The sequence below is a fragment of the Tachysurus fulvidraco genome, chromosome 18 (assembly GCF_022655615.1).
Source record: "Tachysurus fulvidraco isolate hzauxx_2018 chromosome 18, HZAU_PFXX_2.0, whole genome shotgun sequence".
Classification (NCBI taxonomy): Eukaryota; Metazoa; Chordata; class Actinopteri; order Siluriformes; family Bagridae; genus Tachysurus; species Tachysurus fulvidraco.
In genome coordinates, this window is record NC_062535.1 from 18,802,344 (window position 1) to 18,818,083 (window position 15,740).

A 15,740-nucleotide genomic window follows, 5' to 3' on the forward strand; every position below is an offset into this window, starting at 1 on the left:
ATGCTCTCTGTTTGGGAAATGTTAAACGAATAACAAACACACAACCTGTACATGCACACACACACACACACGCACACACACACACAGACACACACACACACACAGACACTCACCCTTTAAGAAAGCCGTATGTGTAAATGTCACACACACACAATAAGGGTGTAAACTCAGAGTGATAAATGGCCTGTTTCCTTTCTTCCAGTTGATCCCACCATCAGTTCTGTCTCACACACCACACACTTCACTCCAACCCATGGGGACACGACACATTCAGTAACAGGTATAAACTTTTTTACCTGACTTCTTCTTCACATTTCTCTCACATCATTAAATCTGTCTCTTTTTTATTTCAGATAAGTTACTAACTTATACTACCCACAAAACCCCCATCACTCCCCCATCTCAGGGTATGTAGAATATCTACCATGTTATTTTAAACCTGCTGCTCTGCCCTGTGCTTTAACAACTGACAGGAAGTAACTGTAGACCCATTACCATGTTTTCATTTCCTTTTAACCATCAACATCACAGCACCTTCTAATGATGAACATGTCACAGAATACACACATTACAGACAGAATACACACATTACTGACAGAATACACACACATTATAGACAGAATACACACATTACAGGCAGAATACACACATTACAGACAGAATACACACACATTACAGACAGAATACACACATTACAGGCAGAATACACACATTACAGGCAGAATACACACATTACAGACAGAATACACACATTACAGACAGAATACACACATTACAGACAGAATACACACATTACAGACAGAATACACACACATTACAGACAGAATACACACATTACAGACAGAAAACTCAATTTAGGCCAAAAAATGGCAGTATATTTGTTAGAAGACATTTTGCAGAAAATAAAATAATAATAATAATAATAATAATAATAATAATAATAATAATAATAATAATAATAATAATAATAATAATCCCGTGGGCCCACCACCTGCAGGAGGAACCATAAGGGGTCGGTGCATTGTGGATTGGGTGGCAGTCGAAGGGGCCTCGGCAACCCAATCCCCGGACACGTAATCTGGCTCTTGTCCAACCCGGAGGAGGCCCAGGGGAAGACCTAGGACAAGCTGGAGGGACTATGTCTCTCGGCTGCCCTGGGAACGCCTGGGTATTCCCCCGGAAGAGCTGGAGGAAGTGTCTGGGGAGAGGGAAGTCTGGGCATCCCTGCTTAGTCTGTTGCCCCCGCGACCCGGCCCCGGATAAAGCGGTAGAAGATGGATGGATGGATGGATGGATGGATGGATAATAATAATAATAATAATAATAATAATAATAATAATAATAATAATAATAATAATAATAATAATGTATTCTCAGGATTTATATTGAAATGAATACATGACTCTTTGAAACTTAAAGCTGCAGCCACAGTAACATTCCCACCCAAAGGTCTACTTCCCCTCTACACCTGGTGCACTTGCACTTATCTCACAGTGGGTTTGTGGTCTGGACAGATGTGAAGTCTACATTTCCAGTTTCAGTCTCCAGGGTGTTTTTACTCATGCAGTGTTTAGTTTGTTTGAACAGAACCCTGTTGTTCTTTGCCTCACTGTGGTCTTGTGCTCAGTTTGGGTAGGTTACAGGTCTTAATACTGAGTTATTCTGGCAACAACCCAACATGTTGGTTTAGAACATCTGCTCTTTTGTCAGCATTTTATTTTAATGGTCCAGCTGATAAGGCAGAACCTGATTTAAAACAAAATTAAAGATATATGTAGATCCCGTGTGGTTGAATGTTTTCAGGTAATTAATGTCCATGTCATTAAGATAAATGACCTCAGACTGTCATCTGACTCGAGGTCTTCAGGATTTTTTCAGCCAAAGCTTTTATCAGCATGAAAGAATACAGACTTTAATTCCTATATGACTAAATATTCCAGTTTCAGCAACATCAAGTTAGAAATCCAGTCTGAACGCCACAGTTCCACTTTCACACACTCAGTCAAACACACACACACACACACACACACACACACACACACACACACACACACACACACACACACACACACACACCACCTGTACATGCACATTCACACACACACACACCTGTACATGCACATACACACACACACACACACACACACAGACACAGACACACATGCACATACAAACACGAACATACACACACACACACACACACACACAAACACACACATCTGTACATGCACACACACACACGCACATACACACACATGCACTCACACACATATACACACACTCCCATAGACACAAACCTAAAGTTTAATTGTTCTGTTTTCTTCCAGGTTTCCAAACTTTACCTGTCATCACTGCCGTGTCTGTTGTTCTCGTGCTGCTTCTCATTGCCCTTTTATTTACTGGACTGATACAGTGGAAAAAGAAGAACCAAGGTACTGTATTCCATTCACACAACTACTTAATGTGGTAATAACGTCAGAATTAACTCATGAAAGGTGAACACAGTGAATGTTATGCACAACACTTATGTGTCTAATATAAATACACACACACACACACACACACACACACACACACACACACACACACACACACACACACACACACACACACACAATACACTTCCTGTAGAAACTACACATCATATGACTTTTAAAGGTGACTAAATGCTTTTAGACCCGATTTTCATAATACTGACAAATTTGGTGGATCAGGAAACTCCACACTCAGAAAAATTGGAACAATTTATTTTTCTCTAAATAACATTTTAATTTTTAAAATGCATATTTGGTGATGTGTTTAACTTCTACTGTGTTTGTAAACACTTTAACAATATTAATTAGGGCATTTATTAACATTCAATTAGTAAATAAGAGTAAATTAAACAAGTCTCCAGAGACATTAATCCTCCAAGTAGAGAGAAATGTACATGCATGAGGTCCATAGAGACAAGCACCCTTTACAAACTGTATTCATTTATAATTGTAATTTTTTTCACATATCATAATGTCATCTTTAAAACGGTTGCTTGTTTTTTTCCCCCAACTTTCAGCCTCATCTTCATCCCAATCCTTAAAAAGCTCCACAAACCCCCGTGTGGTGAGTTGTGTTTTTCTAAAAGCTGATTTTAACAAAACCACAGAACTAATGATGGGGTCACATGATGGATTGCACAAAACCAAATATGACGCACTGACGGAATTTGTACATAAACTTTAAGGTTAAATAGACTTAAAGTTAATCCCTGATTATGTTCTAGTTGTGTACTTGGCTGTGAGATCTATAATAATTAATTCACTCACACCACATTTGTGTCAGAGCCCAGACGGAGGTGGATCGGAGACAGACCCGTATGCAGGATAGCTTCAAATGAAAGGGGTTTAATACATAACGGAAACAAACATAAACCACACGACACGGGGAACTAACGTACATATTGTATATGTCTTAATGAATCCACACTGCCATCGGTAATGCGGCTCACATATATACACCAAAGGACAATCACACACAATGCGGAACAGGTGTGATGACCGGCAGGAGTAGACGAAAGCTGGGCAATCACGTGACACAAACAAACACACACGCACTTGGCCAAAAGTCTGCGTGGATCCCTGACAGATCTGCGCTGATCCCTGACAGACTCCCCCCTTAAGGCGCGGCTCCCGATGCGCCAAAACCCGGCAAGGCACGAGGCGACATCCGCATCCGAGCTGAAGGGCCGAGCGACGTCCACCGCCGAGCTGAAGGGCCGAGCAGCATCCCCAACGCACCGCGGCCAAACCCTCACTTCGACGAGCTGGAAAAAAGGGTGGGAGGGCGGGAAAGAGCCCCCGCCTCAGGCCTGCAGCACCCCCCACGGAAGTAGTGAAGCGACTTCCTCCTCGGAGAAACCGGAAACGGAGCGGCGTCCTTCACCGGAGAGATGCGGGGCGATGCCGCAGGGCACCAAAAAAAATAAAGGGACCCCAGTAGGATGGTGACATCCTCCACAAATGTAGTGAGGTGACATCCTCCTCGGTTGACCCGGAAACGGAGCGGCGTCCCTCACCGGAGAAATGCGGGGCGATGTCACCGGAAAAAAGGGCCAGAAGGACTGGCGGAACAGTCCAGGGCGAGAAGTGAAGCGACGTCCTCATCGGAGAAACCGGAAATGGAGTGCCGTCCTTCACCAAAAAAAAAAAAGCTGGTCCGAGCTGGAAGCTATCCTGCTGGGTCTGCTAGGTCGATTCGACGGATTCATTCTGTCAGAGCCCGCACGGAGGTGGATCGGAGACAGACCCGTATGCAAGATAGCTTCAGGATAGGGGTTTAATACATAAGGGAAACAAACATAATCCACACGACACGGGGAAATAACGTACATATTGTATATATTGTATATTGTGTTTATCTTAATGAATCCGTGCTGCCATCGGCAGGGCGGCTCACATATATACACCAAAGGACAATTACACACAATAGGGAACAGGTGTGATGACCGAGAGGACCGGGGGCAATCACGTGACACAAACAAACACAAACGCACATGGCCAAAAGTCTGCGCGGATCCCTGAAAGATCTGCGCTGATCCCGGACAATTTGAACCCAGGCATCAGTGTACAGGAGACCTGAACAAACTGAGTGAACCACATCTTAGGTTAGAACATGTGTGTTACTAGTGTGTTAGCAGAAGGACTGAACTCAAGTGGAGCTCGTGGGAACAAGAACAAGAAGTTAGGACTGCAGAGGAGAAACCTTTTACTGCTCACTACAGAAAGTTAACTAAGAAATTAAAGTTTTGGTGCCCAAGAGTGTGGCTATACCGAGAAGACAAGACACTGCCAAACGAGCACAGATGAAAGTCTAGCGCTCTCAGACAGCTCTCTGCCGCCCCTTCACACAGTTCTCTGCCACCCCTTTCTGGCAGACTAAGGTTGTGCCTGCCCCTTACATATACACACATGCTCGATGTCCACATTATTAAGAACGCCTGCACATATCCAATCAGCCAGTCGTGCGGCATCAGCAAAATACTGTACATAAAGCCATGCAGATAGAGGTTAAGAGCATTAGTTAATGTTCATATCAAACATCAGAATGGTAAAGTGGTAGCTCAGTGGCTAAGGTGCTGGTCTACTGATTGGAAGTTGACCCCCAAGCTGCTACTGCTGGGCCTTTGAGCAAAACCCTTTACCTTTGGTTGTATGAGTTAAACCTGCATTGCTCTGGATAAGGGCCTCTGCCAAATGTCGTAAATGTAAATCAGAAGGAAGGAAAATGTCTGATGTCTGTTACCTCAGAATCAGAATCAGCTTTATTGCCAGGCATGTTTTCACATGCGAGGAATTTGTTTTAGTGCCAGAAGCTCCACAGTCTAACAGAATGACATATACAGTATAATTCTATGTACACATTTACAAATGTGAAATGTGCAGTTTAAATATACACATGAAATATACATATACAAATATAGACAATTGTATGTACAAATTTGCAAGTGCGAGAAATGTTCAATTGAGGTATACAATATATACAATTTGTATGTACACACGTGCAATTGTGAAATGAGCGGTTGAAGTAACAGTAAACATTTAGACAATATGTATGTATGTATGTACAGATGTTCAAGTTTGAAATGTGCAATTGAGGTATACATAGAACAAATATTAGGTGTTGTGTGTTCCATGGTGTTAATTGGTCATCAGATGGATTGCTTGAGGGAAGAAACTGTTCCTATGTCTGGTCTTAACTGTTAACCTTAACTGTTGACATCACACAGGCTGTTTTAAGTATTTCACCACGTGCTGGGTGTAATGTATAAAACATTGAACCTTGTATAGGCTACATCTGCAGAAGACCTCAGTGGGTTTCACTCTTTACAACCCAGAACAGGACTCACTGACAGGAGGGAATTTCTGTGCGGTTGATATGAACATTAACTGAAGCCCTTCACCTGTATCTGTGTGACCTTTGGCAGTGTGCTGCAGCCATATGATTGGCTGATTAGATAACTACATGAATGTGCTAATACTACTCAGTGATGGTCTGGCATTGCTATAAAGTGCCCAGTGAGTGAACACGTCTTTAAACAGTCATGATCTGGGTTTATATTCATCTTGCATGCAGTATACAGTAATACAGCACAAGGATAAAGTTTCAGATGTAAAGGTTATTAAATTCAGTTTTTCACAATGTCCACAAATTTTTTGATAATAAACAATTATGAAAGCACTGATTTAAGTAAAATAAATAAATAAATAAATAAATAAATAAATAAATAAATAAATAAATAAAACACATAAAATTGTCCATTAAATCAGCCAAAGGTTGGACATATGAATCAGTTTCATTTAGCCAAAATATATTAATAAGTACCATTAATATCTACCTCTGTCACGTGTCCGTGTTTCTCCCTGGCTGAATTCTTTACTTCGTAATGTTGATAAATTATTAAACATTATAAAGATGTGCATTTAAAGCATCTGGCATTTAAATGAATGAAAATGAAATATATACAGATTTTAGACCATATTTAAGACTTTAATCTGTTTGAGCTGTTTTTAAGAGCTTTTTTTTTTTTTTTTTTTTTACAGAAATGCATGTTTCATTTTCTCTATTTTTTGTACCTAAATTCAATATAATTGTTTCTTTTCCTTCTTGTGCTCAGCTTCCAGCACCAGCCTATGACTACGAGGAGGTTAAAGACAGCAGATCTCTTTCTAACACAATTTACTGCACTGCTCAGTTATCCACAAACCTCCCTGACGGTTCTGAAACCATTTACTGCAACACTGAATTACCGACAACTGTTTATTCTACAGCACAAAACCCATCAGATCCTCCTGATCAGGACTTCTACTCCACAGCTCAGTTACCCTCAGCAGTCAGTGCTACTTCACCATCAGTGGTGAAATCAGGTGAAAGTCCCATGTATGCAGCAGTGAGTTTTGAGACCAGCTCTTATGGTGCAGCTCCAACAGCCGTCTACAAGAGCAAGAGCAACTCCTGTATTTATGCTACTGTAAATAGCTAGTGTAATGTGTCTGTCTGTGTTTTCCCCTTGTTTCTGTCTGCCGTCTCTCCCTGATGTTAATTGTTGACCCCGCCCACCTATCTGTTACCATGGACACTAATTACATTCATTCTCTTCCCCAGGTGTTTTGTCTTAGTCCTTGTCTGTCTCTGTTTTGGGATTGGTTCTCGTTCACCATATATACTCTGTCTGTTCACTTCAATGTTGTTGGTCGTTTTTGGTGTTGGTGTGTGCATGTCCATGTTCCCGATTCCTGTTTGTTCCGCGTTGCCTGCCTGTTTGTTTGTGTTTTGTTTATTAAAACCCGTAAACTGCGTTTGGATCCTCACCCGCTTTTGTTTCACCGTGTCACATCGTGACAGAACGACCAACCACCAATGGATCCAGCAGAACTCCTGTTTTGCCTACGTCAGGAGGACGCCCCAGTTGAGGAGTACACGGAGGTATTCTTGGACCTGTGCAGCGAGGTCAACTTCGATGAGAAGGCGCTCAAAGACATTTTTAAGCACGGACTAAGGGAGATCCTGCGGTATTTGATGCCGTCTACCAGAGAAATAAAGACATTCTCGGAGTTCGTCAACTTGGCGTTGCTCCTGGACGGGTCCACGCTGAGCGTGAGCACTGTAGAGACGGAAGTCGGCCGTAAGTATTTTTTGGGGGGGGGCAGCAAGCATCGGGATCCGTGGGCCACAGAGTGGAATCAGCCACGGACGCCCGAATGCTCCACAGTGCCTCCGCCCAGACCAGTCCCGTGCACATCCGTGATTGAGCCAGTTCCCATGGCTACCGTACCGGCGAGCTCGGCTGAGGTCCGTGCTAACCGGCTGGTCTCCAAACTGGCGGATACCCCGATGAGGTCGGCTCGGGCGGCCGGCATCCCTAAGCCGCCAGCTGGACCAGCCGGGTTGCCGGAACCAGCCGGGTCGCCGGAACCGACCGGGTCGATGGAACCTGCTGAACCGACCGGGTCGACGGAACCGACCGGGTCGACGGAACCTGCCGAACCGACCGGGTCGACGGAACTGACCGGGTCGACGGAACCTGCCGGGTCGATGGAACCTGCCGAACCGACCGGGTCGCCGGAACCGACCGGGTCGACGGAACCGACCGGGTCGATGGAACCTGCCGAACCGACCGGGTCGATGGAACCTGCCGAACCGACCGGGTCGACGGAACCAGCCGGGTCACCGGAACCGACCGGGTCGATGGAACCTGCCGAACCGACCGGGTCGACGGAACCGACCGGGTCGATGGAACCTGCCGAACCGACCGGGTCGACGGAACTGACCGGGTTGATGGAACCTGCCGAACCGACCGGGTCGACGGAACCGACCGGGTCAAAGGAACCTGCCGGGTCGAAGGAACCTGCCGAACCGTCCGGGTCGACGGAACCGACCGGCCCGAAGGAACCTGCCGAACCGTCCGGGTCGACGGAACCGACCGGCCCGAAGGAACCTGCCGAACCGTCCGGGTCGACGGAACCGACCGGGTCGACGGAACCTGCGGAACCGACCGGGTCGGCGGAACCTGCGGAACCGACCGGGTCGACGGAACCTGCGGAACCGACCGGGTCGGCGGAACCTGCGGAACCGACCGGGTCGGCGGAACCGGCCGAGCTGACGGAACCAGCCGAATCGGCCGGGTCGACCGAAATGACTGAGTCAGAGGACGCGGTCGACATCATGACACCCAAACTACCTGAACTCTCTGCCTGGCCTGAACCTATGCATGTTTCTGTTTTCCTGTGTTTTGCTTCGCTGGACTTGCCAGCCCTTCTACCTCCTGTCCCTGTTCATAGGCCCAAAGCACCACCCTGGCTGCCAACTCCGTTCCGGTCTCTGGCTCCGCCTCCAGCACCACCCTGGTCTTCGGTCCTGCTCTGGTCTCTGGCTCCGCCTCCAGCACCACCCTGGTCTCTGGTCCTGCTCTGGCCTCCGGCTCCGCCTCCAGCACCACCCTGGTCTCCGGTCCTGCTCTGGTCTCTGGCTCCGCCTCCAGCACCACCCTGGTCTCCGGTCCTGCTCTGGTCTCTGGCTCCGCCTCCAGCACCACCCTGGTCTCCGGTCCTGCTCTGGTCTCTGGCTCTGCCTCCGGCACCACCCTGGCCTCCTGTTCTCTCGGCGCCGCCCTGGCCTCCTGTTCTCCCGGCGCCGCCCTGGCCTCCGGCTCTGCCGGCGCCGCCCTGGCCTCCGGCTCTGCCGGCGCCGCCCCGGCCTCCGGCTCCTGCTCGGCGGGCGCCACCACTACACGAACCCGACCCGCCCTCCCACCCTGGTTGCGCCTTCACTCCACCCGCCTGAACTGGGTTTTGTGGACTTGGGAGCGTCTGGAAGCCGCTCGTAGGGGGGGGGCTCTGTAATGTGTCTGTCTGTGTTTTCCCCTTGTTTCTGTCAGCCGTCTCTCCCTGATGTTAATTGTTGACCCCGCCCACCTATCTGTTACCATGGACACTAATTACATTCATTCTCTTCCCCAGGTGTTTTGTCTTAGTCCTTGTCTGTCTCTGTTTTGGGATTGGTTCTCGTTCACCATATATACTCTGTCTGTTCACTTCAATGTTGTTGGTCGTTTTTGGTGTTGGTGTGTGCATGTCCATGTTCCCGATTCCTGTTTGTTCCGCGTTGCCTGCCTGTTTGTTTGTGTTTTGTTTATTAAAACCCGTAAACTGCGTTTGGATCCTCACCCGCTTTTGTTTCACCGTGTCACATCGTGACAGCTAGTTAGCATTCATCGGAGTTATTTGTTCTTTTTAGCACCTATTTAAATATTATATTATGATATAACATTATTATGATAATGTGCATTTGGTCTGATGTAATAGTGCACAATATTATGGGATGTATTATGTGTACGCCTGACTAAAGAGATGATTTTTTAATCTACAATTAAACTGGGAAAGTGTGTCTGAGGGGGTTATATGATCATACTTTCTTGTCCTAGTGAGAACTCTAACAGCTGCATTTTGGACTAACTGTAAACTATTTATTAAAGATGCAGGACAACCACCTAGTAATGCATTACAATAGTCCTGTCTAGAGGTCACGAATGCATGAACTAGCTTCTCAGCATCAGATACAGACAGGATGTTTCTCAGCTTGGCAATATTTCTAAGGTGGAAGAAAGCTGTGTTTGTAATATGGTGATATGATTTTAAAGACAGGTTACTGTCTAATAAACACCAGGTCTTTCACTGTCAAGCTACTAGTAACAGTACATCAACTGTGTACTGGTTTTTGGACCAATAAGTAGTATTTCTGTCTTATCAGAGTTTAACAACAGAAAATTACGTGTCATCCAATCTTTTATCTGTTTAACGCACTCAGTTAATTTGGTGTTGATGAGATATATAACTGTGTATATATAATGTGATAGTTCATTAGGATTTAAATTAGGTTTCTTACTGATTGGCCTAATAACTGCCAACTTGAAGAATAAAGTCCATTCTTTATGTCACTGTACTATTTATTTCTCAAATCTGATTGTTCAGAAAGTGTTGATTCATGTTTATCACAACAATCCTGACAACATCACAACAGTAAAAAGTAAGCCATCTTATATTTTAATATAGTTTTAAAAAATTACATTTTTGTCAAAAATATATGACACCTGGAACATTCTATTCTGAATATATAAATGTTTATTTATACATAAATCCCTTTTGATTATGGACTGTATTTTACACACAGCTTTATGTTCCCAATTTCACTATTTTCAAGATGTTTAAAAAAATCTGGATTCAATACATTTATTACTCATGAAGGTTGATGTAGCTGTTAATAGTAAAATATGTGTCATATTTCTGCTTCCTCTTGTTTAACTGTGTGTATATCTGACTTCTTTCACTTTTGTTGAGCAATATTATATATACAGTACAGTACAGTAACTTTACATATGTTTTTTTTGTTTGTTATTTCTGTATTTGGTTTGTATTGTTTTAGATTGGTTTTCATTCAATTAAATCAACTGTACATTTTTACAACAGCATCTGTGTAACCTGGGAATATTAAATAATTTAATTAGACAGAACATTAAACAATGAAAATCCTAGCTTGCCCTGACCATTTACCATCTGCCACAAACATCTAAGCTGCTAAAGCTAATTGAGTTTAAACAAACACTAAAGACCTGCTTCTTCAACAAGAACTTAAATTAGCACTTTGTTAAGCTCTTAAGAAATCTTCTTCATCTTCCTTTCTTCTCGTTCTGTACCAGTCAAACTGGGTGCTTCGACTGATGGTTCTCAGATGGTTCACTGGACTAGCAGGAGCATGTGTTATTAAAAAAGACTGTAAAGCACTTCAGTCAGTTGAACTGATAAAAAGCATCTGATAAATGATGTAAATATAAATGTAAATATAAGACACTATATAAGACCCACACTGTAAACATGAGCTGTTGCAGTTTATTCATTCCTGAATCTCTGCAAAAATAACCAGCAAATAGTTTTTTTTTTATTTAAGTGACGCACATTAATATGGGGACACATTAGTATTGTACAGGTTTTATTATTGATATTTATATCATAATATCATATAATGAAACCTACAGTAAGACATCTCTGCTATAAAACAGTCAGAAGACATGGAGTTACAGTAAAACATACGTATCTAACACACAGAGGAGATCTGAACTCCATGTGATCCTTGCACCTATACAACATTTGTTTGACTGTATATTTGTAATCACACCCTCCAGTGTCACCCATATGAGGATGGGTTCCCCTTTGAGTCCGGTTCCTCTCAAGGTTTCTTCCTTTACCAATTTGAGGGAGTTTTTCCTTGCCACTGCTGCCTGAGTCACCTCAGACTTGCTCATTGGGGATAAATACATACATACATACATACATACATACATACATACATACATACATACATACATACATACTGTGAACTATATATAGCTTGAATTTTTACTATATTTATTCTTTATATTTCTCCTTCTGTTTACCTTCTGTTCTATGTTTATGTTCTGTGAAGCTGCTTTGAGACAAAGCCCATTGTAAAAAGCGCATTCACATACTCTATAATAAAAGTAATCAAGACTGGTGATTGACAGAGAAATCACTCTATCATTTGACTCCTGTGTTGCAGAGTGAGAAGCAGTTTCAAGTCCAGAACAGTGTGTAATCAAGGTGTCCTTAAGGCTCTGAGTCAGATATGCTGCAAAATCTGAGGGATCTGCTGGAGGATCTGCAAGATCTGCTGCTGTCTCAGTAATGGTGTTTATGAAGGCTCTCTTGAAAAAAAAAAGGTCAACCCTCAGTGCTCATAGGACACTACTGACAGTAACCCGTAAAGGGAAACCACAATACTTGTGCGGGAGAGACTTAGTGAGATGATATTGCAAGCTGGTGCTTTTTGAAAGGAATGTATACCTTAAAGAATACAACCAGTCGCTGACCACAGGGTCACCGACTTTGAGAGAAAGGAATGGTGGAGGATGTTGGTTTAAAGTCAGTATGAATGCCATATTGTTTAAAGGCTTGGAAATGTATAAAAGCTTGTCTTGAAGTACATTGTGTGTGTGTGTGTGTGTGTGTGTGTGTGTGTGTGTGTGTGTGTGTGTAGTAGCTGTATAGAAAAAGGATTAATTACTGAAATAATGACACGGAGAACGCTGCAGTAATGGCTTCCGTGACGGTGTATTAATTCAGAATCAACATGAACATAGACATAACAAGAACTCAATATATGACAGTATCAATACATGTGTGTATCGCTGCTTCTTCACACTTTCTTAACTTTACATGCTCTTTGCAAGAATGGAATATTCTGAAACATACATATAAATTACATTAATACTTCCTCTTAAATTGAAATAAAACAATCAAATCGTCTGAAACAATATAACATAATTAGGAACATCAACAACATCAATATTTTAAGTAATTATAACAGATAGCATCTCTCGCGTTGACCACGAGGTACCCATACTACACACGTGCTCGGGCCTGGTAGCTCATGACACACTATCAAAAGTAATCAAAAGTAATCAAAACTATCAAAAGTAATACAAAAGTTTTCAAACAGGTTTCAACACACTTAACACACTTAACTCAATAGTACTGCATTAAATAGTGTTAGTTTTTAAATGTGTCTTAATTTACAACTACTGTACCTGTATAGAAGTACCAAAAGGATTAATTACTGAAATAATGACACGGAGAACGCTGCAGTGATGGCTTCTGTAGCGGTGTATTAATTCAGAATGAAGCGCATCGGGGCGCATCACCTAGTGGCGCGAGTGATGACGTCATCACGCAAGTACGTCAACTAATAATTAACCCAATAAATGCGCTAAATTAAACACTTGTTTTATGTAAAAATATGAATTGGAAATTAACCACTATTTAATGAACACTATAATGAATATTATAAAAAATAAATGTAACATTTTCAGTATATCACACTCTCCCCTCCATAAAACGATGTCGTCCCGACATCGAATTACTGTCACAGATATGCTCAATTTACAGTATTTAACGTTTTAACTTTACCTAGCAGGTGTCTATAACATCAAGTATTACAAAATAGTTGTCATATTACTTGTACGTTTTCTTATTTTTACAAGCATACATTCACAATTGTGATATTGCTCATTTCAACTTACAAAAGTCCTTGTTTATCACTAGACAATAAGCTCTTGTTTGTAAATAGTTCCATATGGTAGGTCTAGAAAAATAGGAAGTCATTTGCAAACTCCATTCATTTGCTCCAGCAAGAAAAATATGACAGTCCTTCGAGAAACAAAATGATTCAAACAGTGTCAAAAAGGAAAGTCAATTGGTAAAGGAAGAAACCTTGAGAGGAACCGGACTCAAGGGGGACCCATCCTCATATGGGTGACACTGGGGGTGTTATTGTAATATACAGTCAGTTAAATGTTGTATTGGTGTAAGGATCATGGACTTCAGATCTCCTTAGTATCACAGAGTCTAACTGGAGATGTCTCAGGATTCTTAGGGTCGGTCTCGGCTCAGTGGACATCCAAAGGCTACGTCCCACAGAGGACGATGGGAGCTGGTACAGTGTCTGGATGCCTCGGGATGGGTACAAAGAGAGAAGCAGTGGAAAGGGATTAACATATCTGCTGTTCATAAAATGTGCTGGTCTGATGTACTAGTGCATGATACTATAGGATGTATTATGTGTACGCCTGACTAAAGAGATGAGTTTTTAATCTACATTTAAACTGGGAAAGTGTGTCTGAGCCCCGGACACTATCAGGAAGACTATTCCAAAGTTTGGAAGCTAGATAAGAAAATGCTCTACCACCTTTAATAGACTTAAACATTCTGGGAACTACCAGAAGTCCTGAGTTTTGTGATCTCAGAGAGCATGAAGGATTGTAACGTGTTAGAAGACTAGTTAGATACCTTGGACCTAAACCATTAAGAGCCTTGTACGTAAGTAGCAGCAGTTTGTAATCAATTCTAAACTTAACAGGTAGCCAATGTAGAGATGATAAAATTTGCATAAAAGCTGCATTTTGGACTAACTGTAACCTATTTATTAAAGATGCAGGACAACCACCTAGTAATGCATTACAATAGTCCAGTCTAGAGGTCATGAATGCATGAACTAACTTCTCAGCATCAGATACAGACAGGATGTTTCTCAGCTTGGAAATATTTCTAAGGTGGAAGAAGGCTGTTTTGGTAGTATGGGCGATATGATTCAAACAGTAACAATAGTTCATTAGGATTTAAATTAGGTTTCTTACTGATTGGCCTAATAACTGCCAACTTGAAGAATAAAGTCCATTATTTATGTCACTGTACTATTTATTTCTCAAATCTGATTGTTTAGAAAGTGTTGATTCATGTTTATCACAGCAGTTCTGACAACAGTACAACAGTAGTTGTAATAGTACATCCCTCTAAATGGAAGTTAAGTTGTGAGAGTTTCTGTGCACTGGTTTTTGGACCTATAAGTAGTATTTCTGTCTTATCAGAGTTTAACAACAGAAAATTGCAGCTCATCCAGTCTTTTATCTCTCTAAGGCATATGAGTTGATTTGGACACTGTGGCTATTTCATCTAGTTTTGATGAGATATATAACTGTGTGTCGTCAGCATAACAGTGGAAACTAATCCCATGTCTTCTAATAATGTTCCCTAATGGAAGCATGTATATCGAGAAAAGCAGAGGTCCTAGAACTGATCCTTGAGGGACCCCATAATTAACTGGTAATAAACTGGAGGATTCACCATTTAATTCTACAAAATGGTATCGGTCTGACAGGTAGGATCTAAACCAACTTAAAGCCTGTCCATGAATACCTGTGTAATTTTGTAAGCGATCTAGAAGAATGTTGTGGTCTATAGTGTTGAATGCAGCACTAAGGTCAAGTAGAACTAATGAGGACATACAGTCTTGGTCCGAAGCTAAGAACAAGTCATTTGTAACTTTAACAAGTGCAGGTTCTGTGCTATGATGGGGCCTGAAACCTGACTGAAACTCTTCAAGGATGTTGCTCTCCTGTAAGAAGGAGCTCAGTTGGACAGACACAACCTTTTCAAGTATTTTAGACATAAACGGAAGGTGTGAGACAGGCCTGTAATTTGATAGTTCATTTGGGTCTAAGTTAGGTTTTTTGATGAGTGGCCTAGTAACTGCCAACTTAAAAGACTTCGGGACGTAACCTAAAGATAACGAGGAGTTAATGATATTAAGAAGAGGCTCACCAGCTTTATGTAACACTTCTTTCAGTAGTTTAGTTGGGA

General features: G+C 42.4%; 2 protein-coding genes across 6 annotated transcripts in view; one reads left to right on the forward strand and one right to left on the reverse strand.

Annotated features, from left to right (window-relative positions):
• The window catches only part of LOC113646534 (CMRF35-like molecule 3), a 254,033-nt gene that overhangs the window by 58,109 nt on the left and 180,184 nt on the right, over positions 1-15,740 (reverse strand). The window lies entirely within an intron of this gene.
• LOC113661138 (CMRF35-like molecule 8) overlaps positions 1-15,740 on the forward strand; it is a 256,058-nt gene that overhangs the window by 6,266 nt on the left and 234,052 nt on the right. For 2 of the 4 annotated variants that reach the window (XM_047803586.1, XM_047803587.1), the window contains one exon: positions 203-280. In XM_047803586.1, the coding sequence (XP_047659542.1) occupies positions 203-280 (78 nt within the window). Of the gene's footprint in view, positions 1-202; positions 281-2,327; positions 2,433-3,052; positions 3,100-6,649; positions 7,133-15,740 lie in introns of those variants that run through there. The other 2 variants (XM_047803588.1, XM_047803589.1) reach the window with 2 other exon arrangements.